Source organism: Schistocerca piceifrons, chromosome 4 (assembly GCF_021461385.2).
Source record: "Schistocerca piceifrons isolate TAMUIC-IGC-003096 chromosome 4, iqSchPice1.1, whole genome shotgun sequence".
NCBI lineage: Eukaryota > Metazoa > Arthropoda > Insecta > Orthoptera > Acrididae > Schistocerca > Schistocerca piceifrons.
Window position 1 is genome coordinate 353,415,603 of NC_060141.1, and position 25,618 is coordinate 353,441,220.

The 25,618-nt window shown below is 38.9% G+C and overlaps 1 protein-coding gene and 1 non-coding gene across 4 annotated transcripts in view; one reads left to right on the forward strand and one right to left on the reverse strand.

Moving 5' to 3' along the window:
• Positions 1 to 25,618, forward strand: part of LOC124794744 (laminin subunit gamma-1-like) — a 337,502-nt gene that overhangs the window by 222,998 nt on the left and 88,886 nt on the right. For all 3 annotated transcript variants that reach the window (XR_007016605.1, XM_047258351.1, XM_047258352.1), the window contains 5 exons: positions 3,693 to 3,890; positions 9,575 to 9,771; positions 10,269 to 10,484; positions 15,311 to 15,581; positions 19,717 to 19,895. Coding sequence is in view for 2 of the 3 variants with exons in the window: in XM_047258351.1 (XP_047114307.1) it covers positions 3,693 to 3,890; positions 9,575 to 9,771; positions 10,269 to 10,484; positions 15,311 to 15,581; positions 19,717 to 19,895 (1,061 nt within the window). In the remaining variant the exon portion in view is untranslated. The remainder of the gene's footprint in view (positions 1 to 3,692; positions 3,891 to 9,574; positions 9,772 to 10,268; positions 10,485 to 15,310; positions 15,582 to 19,716; positions 19,896 to 25,618) is intronic.
• Positions 7,234 to 7,307, reverse strand: Trnat-ugu. Its single transcript has one exon. It is a non-coding gene; the product is annotated as a tRNA-Thr (tRNA).

A 25,618-nucleotide genomic window follows, 5' to 3' on the forward strand; every position in this document is an offset into this window, starting at 1 on the left:
TTTTCTTGCAAATTGGTAACTATAGGATAGGAACGCGGGTAAGCTACTACCAAAAGCATAGTAAATGCATTATTATAGCCAATATAGACATGAAGCCCACATCTACCACAGTAGTGCAATTTTATATGCCAACTAGCTCTTCAGATGATGAAGAGATTGAAGAAATGTATGGTGAGATAAAAGAAATTATTGAGATAATGAAGGGAGATGAAAATTTAATAGTCATGGGGCACTGGAATTTGATAGTATGACAGGGAAGAGAAGGAAAAGGTCAGATGGTTCAAATGGCTCTGAGCACTATGGGACTTAACATCTGAGGTGATCAGTCCCCTAGAACTTAGAACTACTTAAACCTAACTAACCTAAGGATATCACACACATCCACGCTCGAGGCAGGATTCGAACCTGTGACCGTAGCGGTCAGGCGGTTTCAGACTGAAGTGCCTAGAGCCGTTTGGCCACACCAACCGGCAAGGAAAAGTTGTAGGTGAATATGAAATGAGGGTAAGGAATGAAAGAGAAAGCCACCTGGTAGAATAACTTAATCATAGCTAACACTTGGTTTAAGAATCATGAAAGAAGGTTACATACGTGGAAGAGGCCTGGAGACACTGGAAGGTTTCAGACAGACCATATAATGGTAAGACAGAGATTTAGGAACCAGGTTTTAAACTGTAAGACATTTCGAGGGCAGAAGTGGGCTCTGACCACAACTGTAGATTAAAACTGAAGAAACTGTGAAAAGGTGGGAATTAAAGGAGAAGGGACCTGGATAAATTGAAAGAACCAGAGGTTGTAGAGAGCTTCAGAGAGAGCATTAGGGAACATTTGACAAATACAGGGGAAAGAAATACAGTACAAGAAGAATGAGTAGCTTTGAGAGATGAAATAGTGAAGGCAGCAGAGGATCAAGTAGGTAAAAAGACGAGGGCTAGTAGAAATCCTTGGGTAATTTAATGAGTTGAATTTAATTGATGAAAGGAGAAAATATAAAAATGCAGTAAATGAAGCAGGCAAAAAGGAATACAAACGTCTCAAAAATGAGATCGACAGGAAGTGCAAAATGGCTAAGCAGGGATGGCTAGAGGACAAATGTAACGATGTAGAGGCTTATCTCACTAGGGGTAAGACAGATACTGTCTACAGGAAAATTAAAGAGACCTTTGGAGAAAATAGAATCACTTGTATGAATATCAAGAGCTCAGATGGAAAACCAGTTCTGAGCAAAGAAGGGAAAGTGGAATGGTGGAAGGAGTATATACAGGGCCTATAAAATGGCAACATACTTGAGGGCAATATTATGGAAATGGAAGAGGATGTAGATGAAGATGAAATGGGAGATATGATACTTCATGAAGAGTTTGACAGAGCACTGAAAGACCTAAGTCACCACCAGGTCCCAGGAATGAACAACATTCCATTAGAACTACTGATAGCCTTGGGAGAGCCAGCCATGACGAAACTCTTCCATCTCATAAGCCTCAGACTTCAAGAAGAATATAATAATTCCAATCCCAAAGAAAGCTGGTGTTGATAGGTGTGAAAATTACCAAACTATGAGTTAAATAAATCACAGCTGTAAAATACTTACACACATTCTTTACAGACGAATGGAAAGACTGGTAGAAGCCAACCTCGAGGTAGATCAGTTCGGATTCCATAGAAATGATGGAACATGCAAGGCAATACTGACCCTACAACTTATCTTAGAAGTTAGATTAAGGAAGGGGAACCTATGTTTCTAGCATTTGTAGACTTAAAGAAAACTTTTGGCAATGTTGACTGGAATACTCTCAAATTCTGAAGGTGGCAGGGGTCAAATACAGGGAGCGAAAGGCTATTTACAATTTATACAGAAACCAGATGGCAGTTGTAAGAGTTGAGGGGCACAAAAGGGAAGGGAGTGAGACAGGGTTGTAGCCTATCCCCAATGTTATTCAATCCATATAATGAGCAAGCAGTAAATGAAATAAAAGGAAAATTCGGAGTAGGAATTAAAATCCATGTAGAAGATACAGAAACTTTGAGGTTTGCTGATGATATTGTAATTCTGTCAGAGACAGCAAAGGACCTGGAAAAGCAGTTGAATGGAATGGACAGTGTCTTGAAAAGAGGATATAAGATTAACATCAACAAAAGCAAAACAAGAACAATGGAATGTAGTCTAATTAAATCAGGTGATGCTGAGAGCATTAGATTATAACCTGAGACATTTAAAGTAGTAGCTGTGTTTTGCTATTTGAGGAGCAAAATAACTGATGATAGTCGAGGTAGAGGGGATACAAAATATTGGCAATGACAAGGAAAGTGTTTCTGAAGAAGAGAAATTTGTTAGCATCAAGTGTAGAGTTAAGTGTCAAGAATCTTTTCTGTAAGTATTTGTATGGAGTATAGCTTTGTATGGAAATGAAACATGGATGATAATAGACAAGAAGAGAATAGAAGCTTTCAAAACTGGTGCTACAGAAGAATGCTGAAGATTGGATGTGGTAGATCACATAACAAATGAGGAGGTAATGAATAGATTTGGGGAGAAGAGGAATTTGTGGCACAACTTGGACTAGAAAGAATCAGTTGGTAGGACATGTTCCGAGGTACCAAGGGATCACCAATTTAGTACTGGAGGGCAGTGTGGAGGGTAAAAATCATAGAGGGAGACCAAAAGATGAATACACTAAGCAGATTCAGAAGAATGTAGGCTGCAGTTAGTACTTGGAGATGAAGCAGCTTGCACAGGATAGAGTTGCATGGAGAGCTGCATCAAACCAGTCTCCGGACTGAAGACCATAACAACAACAACAACAACAACAACAACAGCAACAGAATCTAATTATCAATGAGGGCATCAGCTGCATGTGACATTCCTGAAGGTAGTTTTGGACTACCTTTTTTACTGAATTGAGTTCATTATCAGGGCTAGAGGTGGTGTTACACAGTATTTGCCTGATGTCTCGTAGGACGACTAATTTTTTGTCCTAAGTGCTTCTGCATGTGACATTCCTGAAGGTAGTTGTGGACTACCTTTTTTACTGAATTGAGGTCATTATCAGGGCTAGAGGTGGTGTTACACAGTATTTGCCTGATGTCTCGTAGGACGACTAATTTTTTGTCCTAAGTGCTTCTGCATGTGACATTCCTGAAGGTAGTTGTGGACTACCTTTTTTACTGAATTGAGGTCATTATCAGGGCTAGAGGTGGTGTTACACAGTATTTGCCTGATGTCTCGTAGGGCGACTAATTTTTTGTCCTAAGTGCTTATCCTCATGGCACTATAGCCACATTTAGGTCAGAGTAATCATGTATATTGTCATTAGTTGTGAGTTTTTTGTACAAATTGCAAACAATTTATTTTTATTTAACATTCTAAAGTATATTAGATTGTTAAGTTTGTTCCCTTTTTGAACAACTTCATTGTTCAATCAGTCAATGCTAGACAGGTGTTACAGAATCTTTGATAATTCCAGACAACTGAGAGTATTATTATTGTAATTTTTATTCACGGTGCATTAGACTGTCACCAAATAAAAATGTATACTGCTACATTGCTAATGATATATTAAATTTGAAGTACAATATAAGAAAACACAATTTTCTGTCTGATGCAGTATCACACACAGCAATCCAAGTAGTAGTTTTCACTATTTAATTTGGTAAAAATTTTGTTGATGGAATTTCACTTTTGGTTTTTGCAGGACCTCGCTGTAATATCTGTGAAGATGGGTATTATGGAGATCCTGATGGCATTAATGGACCTGTCATGCCGTGTCAGCCTTGTGAGTGCAATGGTAACATTGATTTCAATGTTACTGGGAACTGTAATGCTACTACTGGAGTATGCCTGAAATGCATTTTCAATACAGAAGGAGAACAGTGTGAAAGATGCTCACAAGGTAAGCAGATAACAAATACAATGTAATGACTAAAATTGGTGATTAATAAACTAAATGATCACCTTCTTTGTCTTTCTGTTTTTCAGTGTTTGATTTACCGTATTTACCCAAATATAAGATGACCCTGAATATAAAAAGACCCCCCTTTCTTACTTAAAAAATGTTCCTCAAGAAAACTTTTTATAACATATTCTGACTAATTAGAATTACAAACTCACACTGACATAAGGCATCTGCTTAAAAAGTAATATTACACCTGTTCTAAACTTAGGCCATTTATCCCTTGCCTACGTTTTGACAATACAAGGAATAATAAAATAGGCAAAAAGAACATTTTTACATTATTTTTTATCTTCACTGCTATTTTCTATTTATTTAGCCTGACATCTGTGGTATCACTATTTCTAATCATTGTCAGCATCCTAACAGGACAGCTATGAAACTTTATATCTTCGTTGTTGCAGATATTTGGCATTTCCAAATATTTTGCGTTTCTGAGGTTGTGATTGGGTGGGACCTGAGAAAACACATACTGGATTTCATTTCTATACTGATGTGAGCATTTTAAATGTCTGTTGGTTCCAAACATATTGCCTGCCCGCCACTCACTCATTGACTTTGTAGAATCAGCAGCTGACACAACCCCTATTGTTCCCGTCATACCACATGGCGAGCATTGACAATATTTCTGCATGAAATACAGATCACTGGCCCCAATCTAGACTTTTAGCATCTTAGGCAGAACTGTATGCTGTGTTGAGTACTTGTCCAACTTTAAAATCAATTCGATTCTGAGTACAAATGGGTTCAGGCAAACTGCATTTTAAACATGACAGATGTTCATAAAAAGCCAAAGTACACAAAATAGATTCCCCATGAGAGGAGGGGGGACAAGGGGGGAGGGGGGGGGGGGGAGAACAAGACGAAATTTGCTGCCCTCTCACCACTCCCCACCCTGCAGTCATTGTAGTTCTTAGCCAAACTGGTGTCACTGTCCCCCACCTGCCCCCTCCAACTCTTCTACAGTGTACTTGAGCTACAGTGAACATAGCTGGCAGTATACTCTAGGATACAAACCATATTTAACAACAGAAACTAATATGTAAATAAAAGATCACAATCACAATTCAGTCCAGTTCTTAAACTTTCACTTGTCCCGCGATCCAGTACCATCTGTTGGTACTATCTCGACAATGGGTCTTTCCACCGTAATTTATTCTTGTGATGCCAACTGCATTCAGTTCAGTGTGATTTATATCGCTTGTTAGACATTTAGTTCCGGATTAATTTTTTTCTCGTTTCCTCTGATTAAAACCTGGTGACATTTCCCCCAGTATTCTAATACGTGAACAGCAACTGAATTTCTCATTTTCAGCTCACTTGGTAAATCATTACAGTTTCTCACAACTAAATAGAATGCTGACTTGGATTCAGAATCAACTGATGTTTTTGAAGGACAAGATTTTCACCTTAAAAGCAGCTTAAATGTATAATATGAATGTGCTACCCAAACATGTATGAGAACTTCTATTGCAGACCTGTTCAAATACAACAAAAGTTTGTAAATTGACAGAATTTAATGCTATTTCCTCCTGTGTTTCACAAAATTGTCCATTTTTAAGCAGAGCATTAGATTGTTGTAGTGGCTAATACATAGTTTCTTGTGCATCCCTTCCACATTGCACTGGCACTAGAAGTCAGATGTTATGTTATTGTTCGAGTTAGGTCAATACTGTAGCGCTTTGGCACATTGGAAAGTCTCGATGCTATTAAAATGAAAGCATTGTTTGCTAAGTCCTACACTCCTGAATTCCTCAAAATTAATTTTTATGAAACCTCAATAGCTAAAGCTTCATTTGTAAATGTAAGACAACCCCTGTATTAATTGATTAAAGTATGTAAAAATGTTGATCTGAACATCAATAGTTTAATCTGTGGATATAAGATGACACCGTATGTTTTGAATGATGAATTTGGGAAAAACTCTTGTCTTATAATTGGCTAAATATGGTATTTTGTTTCCTTTTTTTTAGTGCCATATAATGATGCAGAAAGTATCATCAGCAACATGTATGTTGTTGTGGACTTAGCCCAAAGATTTATGTGATGTATCTCTCCACACTAGTGTGTTTTGTGCAAGCCTCTTCACTTCTGATTAACTTCTGCATCATATTGAACTCGACTACTGGTCTCCTTCTACTGCTTTTAGGTTCCACCCCACACCTCCCTTCATTACCAAATAGGTGATTTCTTCATGCATCAGGATGTGTCCTGTCAACTGATCCCTTCTTTTAGTCAGCTGTTCTACAATTTTTCCCCTTTATTTATTCAGTCAACTAGCTAACAGTTCTTCAGTGTCCTTTGCCTTCTTTAACAGAACTGCAATGTCATTGGCAGAAGTCAGTTTATATTTCTTCTTACTGAACTTTAATTCCATTTCCAAATTCTTCCTTGCTTTCCTTTACTGCTTGCTCAGTGTAAGGATCAAATTACATCAGGGAGAGATTGCCACCCTGTCTCACTTCTTAACTACTGCTTCCCTTTTCTGTCCTTTGACTCTTTATAACTACAGTGTATTTTCTGTACAAGTTGCAGATAACTTTTTGTTCTCTGTATTTTATCCCTGTTATCTTCAGAATTTCAAAGTGTGGTCCAGACAACATTATCAAAAGATTTCACTAAATCTTTCTTTTTCTGAGTAAACAGTCTTATGATTGATTTGCTGTGGCCTGCCACAAATTCCTCTTGAGTGTCAATTTCTTCATCTCAGAGTAGCAAATGGCTCTGAGCACTATGGGACTCAACTGCTGAGGTCATCAGTCCCCTAGAACTTAGAACTAGTTAAACCTAACTAACCTAAGGACATCACAAACATCCATGCCCGAGGCAGGATTCGAACCTGCGACCGTAGCGGTCTTGCGGTTCCAGACTGCAGCGCCTTTAACCGCACGGCCACTTCGGCCGGCTCAGAGTAGCACTTGCACTTTTTGTTGTCAATTAGTGCGACTGCAGGGACTTATCCCTAGCACGCTTCCTGTCAGACACACATTCCCAACTGTCCACAACCTACATTCATGATGTTCCTGAAGGATATTTGCCCATTCACTCATTACTCACTCCATCTAAGGTGACGATTCCCATAAGAATTTGGGCAAAGTGTGCACATTCACACAGAAGGAGGTCAATGGCTGGGTAGCCTTTAACTATATGAAGATAGTAACTGTTCCGAAAGAACAGATATAATGACCATGCAGCTTCTTTAGAAAGAGATGACAATTAATCGAAAATCTTTGCTACCAACAGGTGTTGCTGACATACCTCAATGAGGACAGTTGAAAATGTGTGCCCCGACCGGGACTCGAACCCGGGATCTCCTGCTTACATGGCAGATGCTCTATCCATCTGAGCCACCGAGGTCACAGACGATAGCATGGCTGCAGGGACTTATCCCTAGCATGCTTCCCATGAGGAAATATTTTTGCTTACAATAGGAAACACCAATTGCTTGCATGTTTTTTTAGTTATTTTATCATTTGCACTAGTGTTTCTTGTACCATAGCCACAAAGACAGATTGTCAACTTATGTCATAACTTACTCTTGACATTTCAAAAGTTCTCAGGGAAAAACGTTAAAAGTTGTCTGGAAATCACAGAAATGTCAGAGAATTTCACTTGGGGAAACTCGTGGCAAACCTGAAAAAAAATTCCGTCATTCAGTATGACAAGTTTAGTTTGTTTCCAAGTGTCTTGAAACCCTCTATGAACACTGACGTGTGTAGTACTATAGGTAGCCAAATGTCATGTCACCCTTTTCGCAAACTGCCCTCTGTAGTGCTATAGGTATGCTCTTGCTCCTGCATTAAATTGCGGTATATTGCCAGCAGACTGTCAAATTTTGACAGAGACTGTCCTAAAGGACATATAAGACCAACTGATGCTGCCTAAAAATTATAACAAGAATGGATTGCCATCCATTACATAGAGAAGGCATTGAGTGATAGACAGGAACATTTTGAAAGTCTGCTATAAATTATTATAGACTGACCCATGAACAATGGCAGTTCACAAAGGTTGAGACAATAATGGGGTTAGCATTGTTGCTGGTTCCAAATGACAGTTGGAGTATGCACATATACGTGCGTTGCTCCTGATGAAAGTATGTATCTTGCAAATTATGTCTTGCTTGCTTATGGAGAATTTATTGTCCACCGCCACCATCTCCCATGACAGCTTGCTACAAATGGAATAAAAATTCACTAAATAACTCATTATGATTGAGTAGAATGCTGACAATGCATACAACATTCAGAGGCATGGCACTCATAACACTATTGAATGCTCATTGGCTGTCAGAGAATGCGTAATGTAGGTGTGTAGAATGAGCCTAAACTCAACTGCCATCATTCGTCACTCGAACTATAGCTCTCAGGCTATATTGCTAAGTACTAAGTATTGCTAAGTACTAAGTACTTCATCAGATGTAGACAGAACAAAACAAACACACACACACACACACACACACACACACACACACACACACGGCCACCGTTGTTTTCCGGTGCTAAGGCCCAGCTGCTACTGCGTGTGAGGTGAGCAGTAATTTCTGCTGAGGTGACTTGTGGTGTACACAAGAGGCATAGCGTGGCAAGGCGAAGGGATAGTAAGATAGTGGTTGAGAAAGATGCTAGTGCTGCCTATGGGAGAATGCAGGGATGTGGGGACAGCGTAGTGGCTTGCTATGTGCAGCAAGTGTTCTGGCCCATTATTTCATTCTGGATTTTCCGTTGTGCAATTTCAAAAACTAAAACAGGCATAGAAAGTGAGACCAGAAAAGAATCAGTTGCAATAACATGAATCCAGGAACTTCAGCTGAAATAGTACTTGATACATATAAGCATTCATTCACAAATACTAGCTTCAGGACATGCCTAGTAATTAATTATAACTTACAAGAGAAGAATAAAGGATGATTATAATTAACATGTTATTGACAATCAGCCAGAGGCGGAAAATAATAAATATTTAGCTCCTTTGAGTGTGTGTCGGTTTGTGCTGAACTGACAAACCTAATATAGAAACAGTCTTAACCATAGATGTTGTTCAACATACACAATACTTGAAGGCTGAAGGGAAATGGCTATGGAAGTGAAATCCTGGAACTTGATGCAAAATGTTGCAATAATCAGAATTATATAAATGGGAAGAAATTTGTTTACTTGAGAAAAATATGAAATTATGAGACAGAATTGCTTGTTAGTACTTACAAAATTTGTAGTTGCTGACAGACACATGTAAAAACACAAGTCACTATCCTAGCTTTTGGAACTATTACTTTCTTCCTCAGGAAAATATGAGAGAAGGATAAGTAGGAGAAGGTTTAAAGAAAAGAGCAGGGCCACTAAAACCTAAGGATGAAAGAACCCTCCGGTAGTGTGGATAGATAGGTTTCACAAACTCCTTGCTAAGCAAGTTACATGGTTCAGAATTCTGTTTTGGTAGGAGATTATTTACTTACATTTCTTATGTAAAACATATGTGCCATAATATAATAACCAGTTTATTATGTTATCAAAAGTAATGTACTTTTTTCATTCTTGTTAATGCCCTGTTTTGTTATGCAAAGATTTTGTTAATAGATTATTACTATGTCTTATTTTTGAACTGAAATAATGTATTCTCCACAGGTTTTTATGGTAATGCCATATCTTCCATCAAAGGAAACTGCACACCATGCCACTGTAATAAACTAGGTACTTTACAAAGTCTTACTGATGATACCATATGTGATCACTTAACAGGACAGTGCCCATGTAAACCACATGTTATAGGAAGAGACTGTGATACCTGTGCAGATGGTTATTTTAATATTAACAGTCGTAAGGTATCTAAATTAGTACTTCAATACAATTGCTCAGAAAGCTTAATTTTTCAGATATTTCACATTACGTTACAAATTACATAATTCTCTCATTTCAGTTAACAAATTAATGACAGTACTAAGCTTCTTTGTTGTGGTTTCTACCAGACAGAACAATACACTAAATAACATGTTTTGATTCTGACAATGAATTCCCAAATGATTCATTAATCATGCAACCTATGCTGAATGGACTATCAAAATGTTTGATAGTAACATTTAACAGTAAATGCTTTAGTGCATACATCATACAAAGTACTAGGGAAATTACTGAGATTTTTAATCCGTTGTGTAATTGAATATTGAAGATCAGACTTATATAAGTTAAAAAGCTCACTCAGAAACTGAGATGAGCTACCAATGAATAAGTATGACAGTGTAAAACTCAGTACATTTTTAAAAAAATAACTTGGATTCTATTTCAGTCTATCTCATTAATTATAATTCTTTGAAAATTTCAGGTTTGTGAGGCCTGCAAATGTGATCCCACAGGTTCTGTCAGTCAAATATGTGATAAAGATAGTGGACAATGTACTTGCAGAGAAGGGGTTACAGGTAAACAGTGTGATGCATGTGAAATACACACTTACAAGTTTTCAGAGAATGGATGTAAGAAATGTGAATGTAATCCTCTTGGGTCATCTAGTCCACTGTGTGATAATTTGGGGCAATGCTCAGTGAGTAATTGTAATATCAGACATATTTGCATGTTTATTATAATATTGTTACACCTAGTTACTTCAGTGGGAATGTAAAGTAACCCTCTGTGGGACATTGATAAGATGAACTCATAAAGCACGATGTGATCATTGCTGATATTTTCCAAATGTACATATTATTTACTTGATGAGGACAGTATTTTATACTAGATTAGACTATATATTGTTTGTTTCACAGGCTGATAGTGAGAAGTTCCTTGTGTGAGTGTAGTAATAATGAGCAAGGAAGGAGAAAGGATGGTAGGATTGGTACAACAGTGAAATTTTCATCTGTAGTGGCTTGAAATTCTGTGCTTTGCATTTAAAATAAAATGTGTGATGATTCACTCTTTTTCTATTATTGGTAATACTTTCAGCATTGTTGTTCCTCAACCTGTGACACTCATAATAATAATAATAATAATAATAATAATAATAATAATAATAATAATAATAATAATAATAAAGATTTTAATGTCTTTAGGCCATTACAGCAATTGACAACGTCAAATGAAGTTACAATTTATAATACAGTGTGATAAGGTATTGACTACTGAAATATTTTAGCTTGTATTACAATAAATGTACAGTGGGTCATCTGTTGGATTACTGCATTTTACAGTTGAAGAATTCATTGATATCATAGAACGGGTGGGCAATAAACCATTCATGCAGTCTTTCTTTGAATGTATGTTCAGGAAGATCCTGTATGGCATGTGGCAGCTTATTAAATAGCTTGTGCCCTGTGACTTCGTAGCTATTTATTGATTTTGATAGTCTGTGGTAAGGCGTGTATATGTGTTTGATGCTTCTTGTGTTGTAACAATGTACATTTTCTCTACGTTTCACATCTTGTAGGTTCTTCTTCGTAAAGATTAAGACATTGTATATATAGAGGTTTATTACAGTCATAATTTTTTGTTTAGTAAATAAGGGTTTGCAGTGAGCCTTATGTGAAGAATTTGTAATTATCCTAATGGCTTTCTTCTGCAATAATAGGATGTCATGTATATGACTACAGTTACCCCACAAGATAATGCCATAGGATATTATACTCTGGAAAAATGCAAAATAAGATGATCTGATGTATGTTTCAGGTACACAATTTCTGAGTTGTCTTAATAAATAAATTACTCTAGATAGTTTACTACTAATATAGTTTACATGTTGACCCCAGGATAACTTTTTGTCTAAATAAACTCCCAGGAATTTAACAGAACTAGGGTCATCAGATAGTGGCTTGTCTCTTAGAGTGAAGATTATCTGCTGAGTTTTATTTTCATTTAGCAGGAAACTATTTGTTCTGAACCAATATGCTGCATGAGTGAGTGTATTTTCAGCACAGGTTTTAAGATCATTAAGACTGTTACTGCTATGGAGAAAAGTTGTATCATCTGCATACAATACAGTGGTGGATCTAATAAACGAGGGGAGGTCATTGATCATTATCAGAAACAGGAAGGGCCCCAGTACAGATCCCTGAGGCACACCTACTTTAACATTTTCTATGTTTGACATTTCCTTACCAACACAAACTACCTGTTTACGGTTGTTGAGATAAGCTTTTAATAGTCTGAGGCTGTTTTCTTTGATGCCGTAGAATTCTAGTTTCTCTAGTAGTGGCATGTGCTCAACACAGTCGAAGGCCTTGCTTAGGTCACAGAATGAGACCTGAGCAAAGCCTTTGTTCTCAAAAACTTTGAGGATGTAACTGACTACCGTGTTGATTGCATCAATGGTCGACAGATTCTTCCTAAACCCGTATTGTGTAGCATTAATTATTCCTAGATTCTCAAAGTGAGATGATAATTGTTGGTACATGATGCATTCTATTACCTTGGAGAATATGGATACTATTGAAATAGGCCTGTAGCTAGATGGAGAGTCTTTATCTCCCTTTTTGTATACTGGGACGATCCTAGACAGTTTTAACTCATCAGGAAAATATCCCTCAAGTAAGCACTTGTTTATGCAATGGGTTAAGGGGTAGAGAATGCAGTCACACACTTTTTTTAGCAGGTTGTATGATATGCCATATATATCTAAGCTATCAGATGATTTCAGTTGTTTTATGACCCCTTGTACATATCTAGGCGATACTTCGGAGAAGGTTACCATGCTTGTATTTAGTGACTGTCTACCCCAATTTTGGGAGAGTAACTCTGATGGACTAATGTCCGGTTTGATAATTGCGTCTCCTATTTCTTTCACTGAATTAATAAAAAAATCATTGAGTGTTTGTGGTGGGATATTAATTTTGTCTTTTTTAGTATCTCTGGCAGCACTGTTAATTACATTCCAAGCAGTTTTGCATTTATTGGTGGAATTACGTATGCTGTTGGCATTGTAGGTTTTTTTGGCTTGCAGGATGGCTTTTTTGTATTCATTCCTGCATTCCACATAGGCTGATTTGGCACAGTCAGACTTCATACTATTGTATATGTTGTACAGTAACAAAACTTGTTTCTTTAGATCTGTCAGCTGTTTAGTGTACCATATATTTTGTCTGTTTTGAGATCTGGATTTGTGGCTGCTGTCCATTATTTTGATTTTCTTTATGGGAATACTATGGTTAAATAGGGTCAAGAATGCATTAAAAAATCTATCAAATATTATTTTGGCTGGCAGATCATTACTTGATGTGTAATGTCCATCGACACTACAATGGCCAAACCAGTCTCTGTCAGCAAGGGAATTACGAAATGTGTTAATTTTATCCTCAGTTATGGGTCTGGTAATCACAACTGTTGGGACAGGTCTGTTTGCATTGCTCCTATTGAGGGGAATTTTACTTGCATAATTTAGAGATACGGAGTCATGGTCAGAGAATGGGAACACTACAACTTCGCATGTGTTTTCAGTGGTCTTGAAGTTTACAAAGATGTTATCGAAACATGCTTTGTTTCTTGTGGGCCTGTTATTAACATGATGTAAATTGTATTGTCTTAGCAAGTTTTCCAGATCTGCAACACTACCCTTACATTTAGTAACATCAAAATCAGCATTCAAATCACCTCCTATTGCAATATCATAATGTAGCCATTTAATATTACTTAATTCACTCAATAGCATGTCCATTTTTTCTCTAAGTCTTGCCTCATTCTCTTTCTCATCAATATGTCATTTTCATTCTCTAAAAAAGTCCTTTTCTGGATTAAAAATTGTTATATTTGAAGGGGCTGTTATAAGACACGAAAAAAAGCACATTTTTACAGGTAGACTAACATAATGTAGAGTAGCTGATACATCATGGCTAGTGTGAGCTGTTAACAGCGATACAGTTAAAGTTTACTGTAATGGATTTTTAGCCAACTACAGCTTATCTCTGTGTGCTAAGGAGATCCAACAAAGTAGGCAGGCATTAACTTTTTATATCCTTAAGCTTGAACGCCAATCAACTGAAAAATCTAAGTCAATACAAAGAATAATCATAAAAATCTAAGAGTAAAGCAGATTGTTCGTGCATTCATCACCACAAAATAATGCTGCGCTTCACTGTGCATTCACAGATGTTGTGCTCGTGACTACCACAGATTCCCCGAAGCTCAGCAGTAAAGGTCACCTTATTTGTGTTATGATCTTGGCTTTCATTTTCAGTCAAATCATTGCATGGTAAAGACAAGATCACTGTAATAGTTGCACATAAGACAGAGTAGTTTCTGGTGTTGAGCTACTGCTCAGTACTCTGAAACTTTATAAGATACAGATTCCAATCTTGAAAGCTGCCACATAATTTGGGTGGAAATGAAAAATGAGCAGTGGTAATGGAGTGTTGTTAAAATTTTTGACACAGAAATCACAGTTAAGAGGATAATATTTAAAAAAGACAGATTTTGAGTAAAACTAGTTTACGTGGTATAGTGGTTAAATTGCTAAACTGTTTAGGCTCACAGTTCAAGTAAAAATATGGATTAAAGTTTTATTTTATCCATTTTGATTGGAGAACATCACAGCTGTTTTTGTAAATTGTGCTGTAGGAAATACTACAACCAGCCATCATGATATACTGCAGATCCATGACTCTCATGTGGTCTGGGTCTTACTCCTCGTTGTTTAGTGTCGGTCTCAAAAGAGTATAGTAGGAACAATTGAATTTTTATGTGTTGCTGAAAGATAAAATGGCTAGTAAAATTGTTTATGTCAACAAATGCTTGGGAAATAATTTGTAGAAGTGTGTGAGATAAAAATAAGGGACCCTAAAAATATCTTTAATCCTTACATTGAGTTCAAAGAGCAGAACTCATTGTGACCCTTCATATACCTGTTCCATATTTCAGAGGAGTTTTTGACAATGATGCAGTAACTTTGAAATTTATAACAGTCATTTAATTAAAATTTCTTCTTAGTTGTATGCTCTGTGCCACCATAGTACTGGCACAAAAGCTATCAGCAGCCCACAGTTATGGCTTTGTGTAGAGGGCCTGCTGCCAACATGGTTGCTAGTTACAGTCAAATAAACTGGAGTAGTGCTTGATAAGGGACTAGGTGTGTACACACCACTACTCCAGTTCTAGATACGAAGTAATGTATTGTTGTGGCACTTTGGCAGTTCTGGACAATTCACATCTAACACCAGGAGCTTCTGAATGGAGGAATTTGGTTGCATGGCATGAGATGTCAACTAACAAGTAATTTTAATCAGACATAGAACAGCTGTGGAATTTTACAACCCATCTACAGTAAGAGATTGTTTTGCTTGTAGCACATTTTTGCATAAATAACTGACTTTTTATACTAATTGTTAAATTAAATGCAGTGAGTGGAAAACTTATAATGAAAGTGATCTAGATTACTGTTTTTATTAGTGCCTTGAGGACGTTGAAGGTCTTAAATGTGATCGCTGCAAGGAGAATATGTATGATTTGAAAAATGGCTGCTTGGAGTGCCCCCAGTGTTACAGTCTGGTTGAATCTAATGTGCGTTCCTTACGTCAATCTCTGCAAAATCTCATGGAGAATCTAAATGAATATGAAAAGAATTCACATTCAGATATGAGTGATCAGTTTGAGACACAGCTCTTGGTTACAAATATTTCATTGGACATCTTCCAGAAGTATGCAATGGGAACCCTGAAAGGTATGTCACATTAGTTTATGCTGTATTACCCAGTATGCAATGCTACTTACTTTTCATTTGTTGCTGTTTGTAAGATTGAATACACTGGTACTGTAATAATTTGATCACTATGTTCAATGTAAAATGCTGTAGTTGTGTAGAAACCAAGTTGGTCTTTTTACACAGCTATGGTATGTTACATTGACACTGCCAACAGAAGAACTTAAAAGTTGAAAATATCATCCTTCTCCCTGAGGGAGGAGCACACATGTTTTAACAGTGAGAATAGTAATTTTAATAGTTAACAGCCTCAGTTGCACTGTTTACCAATAATTTTTCCAGTACAGCACTCATGGCTGCCGCATCGTGGTCGCGAAGTGGGGCCGAGGCAGTTCCAGATAAGTTTTATAGCCTGACGATAATTTATGGATTTGTAGTTTTAGCTTGATGATGTCCACTAAGGACAAATGGTAGTTACTGTTATTCTGAAGAGGGTTGGGTTATCCTGACTGAAACCTAGGTAAATTCTAGATAAATGGTGCAACAGAGGCTGTTAATTATTAAAATTAACAGGGCTGCAAAATGTTGAAGATATTTAAGTGAGAAATAGCATTTTTCATTTCTAAGTGTTTCTGTCGGCCATACATGGAATCTCACCTCAGCAGGTACTGGCTAGCCATTTTTTCTCTTAAAATATCCTTGACCCTATGCTCCTTCTGCATCAATCCCCACCCTATGGCTTCTACCCATGTGACCTTCCTCACTTCATGACATGCCCTATGCATCCTCCTACCTCCACCTACACCAGCCTTATAACTGGCAAAACACATACTATTGGAGGGAGAGCCACCTATGAAATGACACGTCACATATCAGCTATTATGTTCAGCCCTTTATGTCGGCATGACTACCATCAGGTTGTCAGTTAGGATCAATGGGCATAGGAAGAGGGTGTATAGCAGCAACAAACAGTATCCTGTTGCAGAGCATGCTCTACAACATGACATTCGTGACCTTGCTGCCTGTTTCACCACACACGCTATCTGGATTTGCACCCAGACATCAGTTTCTGGATTTGCACCCAGACATCAGTTTCTCAGGCATCTATAGGTGGGAACTAGTGCTACAACATATCCTTGGTTCTTGCCACCCACCTAGTCTTAATTTACATTAATTTCTTTCATTCAGGATTTCTTCACAATCACTACTCCTTTCTTCACTCCATTTTAGTTTTCTACGTCTTTCATTTTCTGACATGCCTATTTTTCACAGTCCCCCTCCCACCCATCTCTGTTATTTACAATGCACTTAGCTTTTCATTCTTATTATTTGTACATGATCTTTTAACAGTAATCTCTGTCTTGCATATTACCCTGCCTTCCATCTTTAAGGTCTCAGATTTTCGAATCTCATCCGCTGCAGTCTCCAACAATCAGTTTTTACTTCTCATTCCATCCAGTTAGTCTTCCCTGACCCGGTATTCTGGGTGTCTTTTCTGAACTTTGCCTCTTTTCCTAACCCTCTTCAGTTCCTTTTGCTTCACCACTCTTCCTTCTCCTTCTACACTTCTGCCAGAAGAAGGAGCCACTGGCTCCAAAAGCTTGCATAAGTAAAACCTTTTTATTATATGTGTGGTTTCCTGCTGTTGCTTGATGGGTAGATTTTTTATCTATCCAATTACATTCCTTCTCTTAACAATTTACCAGTTTTCTGAATTCAGTTTTCCTTTTGAGGTCTGTATTTTTTGGCCTCCCCCTCCCTTAAAATCCACAATATCTGAAATTTTGACATTTTAAATTGTAAAATTATTCATATTTATAAAAATAGATAAAAATAAACAGATTCATTTGGCAATTTATCTTCAGGGTTGAATGCCAGAAAATAATACTACTAGCTTTTGGAACATATACACTCCTTCTTCAGAGCAGAAAGAAGGCTTAGTTGGGGAAGTTCAGAGAACTATTTCTAATATCAATACTGGTAATTTTGCATCCTGAAGATGATTGTTAACCAATCATTCTGTCCCTCCACAATTTTAAAAATTGTATCCATTGAATTTGCCAGTTTAAATTAGCTTGTTGGTTCCTAATGCCTTTACTACTAATATCATACAGTGCATGTTGCTACAATTAAGGAGCTCTTTTATACCAAGTTATGTCTAGAGTAGACTAGTTTAATAATCAGTGTGCTGCTGTGTGCTGGAAATTGTAAAAGCTGTTGTTGTTGTTGTTGTGGTCTACAGTCCTGAGACTGGTTTGATGCAGCTCTCCATGCTACTCTATCCTGTGCAAGCTTCTTCATCTCCCAGTACCTACTGCAGCCTACATCCTTCTGAATCTGCTTAGTGTATTCATCTCTTGGTCTCCCTCTACGATTTTTACACTCCATGCTGCCCTCCAGTACTAAATTTGTGATCCCTTGATGCCTCGGAACATGTCCTACCAACCGATCCCTTCTTCTAGTCAAGTTGTGCCACAAACTCCTCTTCTCCCCAATTCTGTTCAATACGTCCTCATTAGTTATGTGATTTACCCATCTAATCTTCACGATTCTTCTGTAGCACCACATTTTGAAAACTTCTATTCTCTTCTTGTCCAAACTATTTATCGTCCATGTTTCACTTCCATACATGACTACACTCCATACAAATACTTTCAGAAACGACTTCCTGACCCTTAAATCAACACTCGATGTTAACAAATTTCTCTTCTTCAGAAACGCTTTCCTTGCCATTGCCAGTCTACATTTTATATGCTCTCTCCTTCGACCATCATCAGTTATTTTGCTCCCCAAATAGGAAAACTCCTTTACTACTTTAAGTGTCTCATTTTCTAATCTAATTCCCTCATTATCTTCGATTTGCTTTTGTTGATGTTCATCTTATACCCTCCTTTCAAGACACTGTCCATTCCGTTCAACTGCTCTTCCAAATCCTTTGCTGTCTCCGACAGGATTACAATGTCATCGGTGAACCTCAAAGCTTTTATTTCTTCTCCATGAATTTTAATACCTACTCTGAATTTTTCTTTTGTTTCCTTTACTGCTTGCTCAATATACAGATTGAATAGCATTGGGGATAGGCTACGACCCTGTCTCACTCCCTTCCCAACCACTGTTTCCCTTTCATGTTCCTCGACTCTTATAACTGCCATCTGGTTTCTGTACAAATTGTAAATAGCCTTTCGCTCCCTGTATTTTACCCCTGCCACCTTCAGAATTTGAAAGAGAGTACTCCAGTCAAAATTGTCAAAAGCTTTCTCTAAGTGCACAAATGCTAGAAACATAGGTTTCCCTTTCCTTAATCTTTCTTCTAAGATGAGTCGTATGGTCAGTATTGCCTCACTTGATCCAACATTTCTACAGAATCAAAACTGATCTTCCCCGAGGTCGGCTTCTACCAGTTTTTCCATTCGTCTGTAAAGAATTTGCATTAGTATTTTGCAGCTGTGACTTATTAAACTGATAGTTCAGTAATTTTCACATCTGTCAACACCTCCTTTCTTTAGGATTGGAATTATTATATTCTTCTTGAAGTCTGAGGGTATTTCGCCTGTCTCATACATCTTGCTCACCAGATGGTAGAGTTTTGTCAGGACGGGCTCTCCCAAGGCTGTCAGTAGTTCTAATGGAATGTTGTCTACTCCCAGAGCCTTGTTTCGACTTAGGTCTTCAAGTGCTCTGTCAAACTCTTCAGGCAGTATCATATCTCCCATTTCATCTTCACCTACCTCCTCTTCCATTTCCATAATATTGTCCTCAAGTACATCGCCCTTGTATAGACCCTCTATATACTCCTTCCACCTTTCTGCTTTCCCTTCTTTGCTTAGAACTGGGTTTCCATCTGAGCTCTTGATTTCATGCAAGTGGTTCTCTTCTGTCCAAAGGTCTCTTTAATTTTCCTGTAGGCAGTGTCTATCTTACCCCCTGTGAGATAAGCCTCTACATCCTTACATTTGTCATTTAGCCATCCCTGCTTAGCCAATTTGCACTTCCTGTCCATCTCATTTTTGAGACGTTTGTATTCCTTTTTGCCTGCTTCACTTACTGCATTTTTGTATTTTCTCCTTTCATCAATTAAATTCAGTATCTCTTCTGTTACCCAAGGATTTCTACTAGCCCTTGTCTTTTTGTAAAAGCTATGCCATGCTTATTTCAGGTGGAGAGGTTGGTCTGAAACAAAAAATAAATGAACTTCAGCAAGACCTTGATGCTACAGACTTTCTGAAATCAGTTACTGAAAGTGGTACAGAAAATATCATCAACACAATACAACAGTGTGTTTCAAACATAACTCATGCAGAAGAAATTATTCAAGCTGTACTGAAAATATTAGAGGTATGTTTTAGTGAGATATTTTTCACCAGTTGATACTCACAATGTTATAAAAGAAAGTAACCATTTTACTGCCCCCCCCCTCCCTCCTCTCCCCCCCCTCGCCCCTCTCCACATGATCTCCCCAAACAATATGTCAACTTTGAACTGCTTCTTTCCAAGGGTTCCTTTATTAATCATATCCAAGATGTCAAGTATGCTCTTATACACCTGCAACCATAAAGCACACCATATTGACAACTGGTCTACAGCTATTTCATTCCAGCAAAGAGACACTTTAAGAGCCACAGTTTCACATAGGAGTTGAGTGTTAATTATGCACAACATTTATGTGTCATCACATTGCCAATTGTTAGTACATTGAATCTTTGGACTCAATGGATAAGCTTACCAACCTGTTTGGAGTCTCATAGGTCTAATAGATCTTCATGATAATTATTAGGTGCTAGAAATACTTGAAAAAAATTCAACACATCTCTGCTTTTTTTGAAATTTCATTCACATCTGTTATCATTAAACACATTCATGATGATCAGCTTGCACATAGTAATTTCAACAGACATCATAGCAGAGGTCAGCAGTTTTCATAGGCTCTAAGTAACCAAGTGAAAATTAACAAGTAGCCATTCACAACCAAACAAGTGATTGAACTAAATACTTTTGAGTGTAATAGTCATTATAATTAAACATTTTAAGATTGCAGAGCTTGAACTGACTGTGTGAATATTCTGATACTAAAGCTCGACTGGTACTGGTGGACATGTAACTTTGCAAATTGAATGATGCATGGCAACACACTGACATGGAAGTTTACATAATGATTGCTAGACACAGACTGACTGTTGCTATGTGTGTGACACCTATTTACAGGCACATGTTGCTCAGATATTATAAAACACTAAAATACATACTTACATACTAATTTATAAAATAAAAGACATTAAAGGTACATAATACATGTACATATTATACAATAAAGTAATTTTATTTAACTATTAGTTCTAGCCTTTGAAACTTAAAAAGTCTTAAAATTGAGAGGTACTATTTTTGAGGTGGAGCTTTGAATATTTTGCAAACTAATGTGTTATTTTTGTAAAAGTATACATCTTTGGAATCAAAAAAATTAATGTTACAAGATCCTAACACTGAAATTTTAAAAGGATTGCATTTTGAGATTCCAACATTCTAGAAATTAACAATTTTGAATTATGATAACTTTTGAAATATTAAATCTTTGGCAAAAATAACAGGTATTTGAAAGAGGAATGAGGGCTCTCAAGTTAGGTATGACACAACAGCTAATTATTAATGGGCTGAATTTTTCAGTGCATATAGTTCTATTTCTATCTGACCTATCTTCCCTCATGCTCATAAACAGTGATTTGGTGTTGAAGAGAGGGCCGGCATTCTCAGTGATACGTTTATTGCACCATACATTCTTCCATTCTGTCTCAGTGGTTGGAGATATCACATCTTCAAGGAATATGTATTGCCAGAACTGCTGGAGGGTGTACCTCTGATTGTTGGACAAAGGATGTACTTCCAGTACATGGGGTGCCAGCACACTTCAGCATTATTGTGAGAAATCATTTGGGGGCTACCTTTGGGAATAAGTGGATTGGCCAGAGTGACCCAGTAGCCTGGCCACCCAGGCTACCTGACCTCATATCTGGATTTCCTTTTCTGGGGGCATATGAAGCAGCTGTTGCATGATACTGCTGTGGAAACAGAAGAAGACTCTTTGCTAGAATTGCCATTGCTGCTGGTACTATTGTGGACATACAAGGAAACTTTGGATGGATATGACAATCGATGCACATTTAAGCAGTTCCTGTGGATGCCACTGCTGTAATTAGGGTGCTAATCTACCCACTGTGTAAGTCATCCCTAACATCAGAAATTGACATTCAGGGACCATACGCACTATAACAAAATTCATCAAACCATGGAAAATCCAGGATGGAATGTAACCATACTATGAAAAGGAAAGTTGCTACTCACCCATATAGTGGAGATGCTGAGTCACACATAGGCACAACAAAAAGACTGTCACAGCTGCAGTTTCAGGCAACTGTAGCCACATTGCGAGCAGCAGCACCAGTGCATGATGGGAGTGGTGACTGGGTGGGGATGAGGAGCAGGCTGGGGTGTGGAAGGGGAGAGATAGTAAGGTGAGTGGTGGACAGTGAAGTGCTGCAGATTAGATGGGGGCATGCAAGAGGTGGGCAGAGGGGGGGGGGGGGGGGGGGAGGTAGCAGAAAAGATAGGGTGTCATGGTGGATTGAGGGCTGTGTGGTGCTGGAATGAGAACATTGAAGGTGCTGGATAAGTGAGGACAATGACTAATGAAGGTTGACGCCAGGAGGATTACGGGAACATAGGATATACTGCAGGGAAAGTTCCCACCTGTGAAATTCAGAAAGTCCGGTGTTTTGGATCCATATGGCATGGACTGTGAAGCAGTCATTGAAATGAAAGATTTCATGTTTGGCAGCGTATTCAACAGCAAGATGGTCCACGTGTTTCTTGGCCACAGTTTGTTGGTGGCCATTCATGTGGCCAGACAGCCTGTTGACTGTCATGCCAACATAGAATGTGGCACAAGGTTGCAGCTTAGCTTGTAGATCACATAATTGGTTTCACATGTAGCCCTGCCTTTGATGGGATAGGTGATGTTTGTGACTGGGCTGGAGGACATGGTGGTGGGAGGATGTCTGGGACAGCTCTTGCATCTACCTCTATTACAGAGGTATGAGCCATGAAGTAAGTGGTTGGGAGCAGGCATTGTGTAGGGATGGACGTGTGTATTGTGTAGGTTTGGTGGATGGCAGAATAACGCTGTGAGAGGGGTGGGAAGGAGGTCAGGACATTTCTCATTTCAGGGCACAATGAGAGGTAGTTGAAACCCTGGCAGAGAATGTAATTCAGTTGCTCCAGTCCTGGGTGGTACTGAGTTACGAGGAGAATGCTCCTTTGTGGCCAGATGGTGGGACATATGGAGGTGTTGGGAGACTGGAGAGATAGTGCATGGGAAATTTGTTTATGTACAAAGTTGGGAGGATAATTACAGGGCGTGAAGGCTTCAGTGAGACCCTCAGTATATTTTGAGAGGGATCGCTCGTCACTGCAGGTGCAATGACCATTGGTGTGATAGGCTGTATGGAAGGGACTTCTTGGTATGGAACAGGTGGCAGCTGTCAAAGTGGAGGTATTGCTGGTGGTTAGTAGGTTTGATATCAATGGATATACTGATGTAGCCATCTTTGAGTTGAAGATCAACATCTAGGAAGGTGACTTGTTGGGTTGAGTAGGACTAGGTGAAGCAAATGGGGGAAAAGTTGTTGAGGTTCTGGAGGAATGTGGACAGGGTTTTCTCACCCTCATTCCAGACCAAAAAGATGTCATCAATGAATCTGAACCAGGTGAGGGGTTTAGGATTCTGGGTATTTAGGAAGGATTCCTCTAGAAAGCCCATGAATAGGTTGGGATAGGATGGTGCCATGCAGGTGCCCATAGCCATTCCCTGGATTTGTTTGTAGGTAATACCTCCAAAGAAGAAGTAATTGTGGGTGAGGATGTAGTTGGTCATAGTGACTAGAAAGGAGGTTATTGGTTTGGAATCCTTCAGGAATTGGGAAAGGTAGTGTTCAATAGTGGTAAGGCCATGGGCATGACGGATGTTTGTTTAAAGGGAGGTGGCATCCATAGTGGTGAGCAGGGCACCATGTGGTAAAGGGACAGGAACTGTGGAGAGCCAGTGGAGGGAATGGTTGGTATCTTTTATATAGGAAGATAGGTTTGGGGTAATAGGTTGAAGGTGTTGGTCTATGAGAGCAAAGATTCTCTCAGTAGGGGCACAGTAACCGGCCACAATGGGGCATCCTGGGTGGTTGGGTTTATGGACTTTCTGAAGCATGTAGAAGGTAGGAGTGTGGGGAGTGGTAGGGGTGAACAGAAACAATTATTATTATATTATGTTACATAACATTATATTGTAATACTATATAATATTATATAATTATTATAATAATCCAGTTGGATCTCCAGTGAGTCCTCAAATCCTTAGGCCTATCCCAGAACCTCTCCTCAGAGCCCATCTCTCTGCTCTCCCCTACCACTCCCCCACTCCTACCTCCTACATTCTTCGTAAAGTCCATAAACCCAACCACTAAAGATGCCCCATAGTGGCCAGTTACTGTGCCCCCACTGATAGAATCTCTGCTCCTGTAGACCGACACCTTCAACCTATTACCATGAAGCTACACTCCTATATAAAAGGCACCAACCATTTGTCCACCAGTTCTCCACAGTTCCTGTCCCTTTACCACATGGTGCCCTGCTCATCACTATTGATGCCACCTTTCTTTACACTAACCTCCCTCATACCCATGGCCTTACTGCTATTGAACACTACCTTTCCCAATGCCCAACGGATTCCAAACCAACAACTTCCTCCCTAAGCGGCATGACGAACTATATCCTCACCCACAATTACTTCTCCTTTCAAGGCATCACCTACAAACAAACCTGGGCTGTGGCCATGGGCACCTGCATGGCACCATCTTATGCCAATCTATTCATGGCCCATCTAGAGGGATCCTTCCGAAACACCAAGAATCCTAAACTCCTCACCTGACTCAGATTCATTGATATCTTCATGATCTGGATCGAGAGTGAGAACACCCTGTCCACATTCCTCGAGAACCTCAACAACTTTTCCCCCATTTGCTTCACCTAGTCCTATTCAACCCAACAAGCCACCTTCTTAGATGTTGATCTCCACCTCAAAGATGGCTACATCAGTACCTCCATCCATATCTAACTTACTAACCAGCAGCAATAACTCCACTTCGACAGATGCCGGGCATTCCATACCAAGAAGACCCTCCCATACAGTCTCGGCATGCATGATCATCACATCTGCATTGATGAATGGTCTTTATCAAAATATACTGAGGGTTTCACTGAAGCCTTCACAGACCGTAATTATCCTCCCAACTTTGCACGTAAACAAATCTCCAGTGCCTTATCTTTCCTGTCTCCCACTTCTTCCCTAAGTCCCACCATTCGGTCAAAGAGGAGCATTCTCCTTGTAACTCAGTATCGCTCAGGACTGAAGCGACTCCACCGGGGTTTTGACTACCTCACATTGTGCCCTGAAATGAGAAATGTCCTGACCACTATCCTTCCCACCCCTCCCACAGTGGTATTCTGCCATCCACTGAACTTACACAATATATTCGTCCATCCCTACACAATGCCTGCTCCCAACCACTTACCTCATGGCTCATACCCCTGTAATAGACGGAGATGCAGGAGCTGTCCCATACATCCTCCCACCACCACAATCTACAGTCCAGTCACAAACATCACCTGTCCCATTAAGGACAGGGCTACCAGTAAATCCAGTCTTGTGATCTACAAGCTAAGCTGCAACCAGTTTGCTGCATTCTGTGTGGGCATGACAACCAACAAGTTGTCTGGCCACATGAATGGCCACCAACAAACTGTGGCCAAGAAACAAGTGGACCACCCCATTGCTGAGCACGCTGGCGAAGATGACATCCTTCATTTCAATGACTGCTTCACAGCCTGCACCATATGTATCCTTCCCACCAACACTAGCTTTTCTGAACTGCACAGCTGGGAACTTTCCTTGCAATATATCCTATGTTTCTGTAATCCTCCTAGCCTCAACCTTCATTACTGATTGTCCTCACTCATCC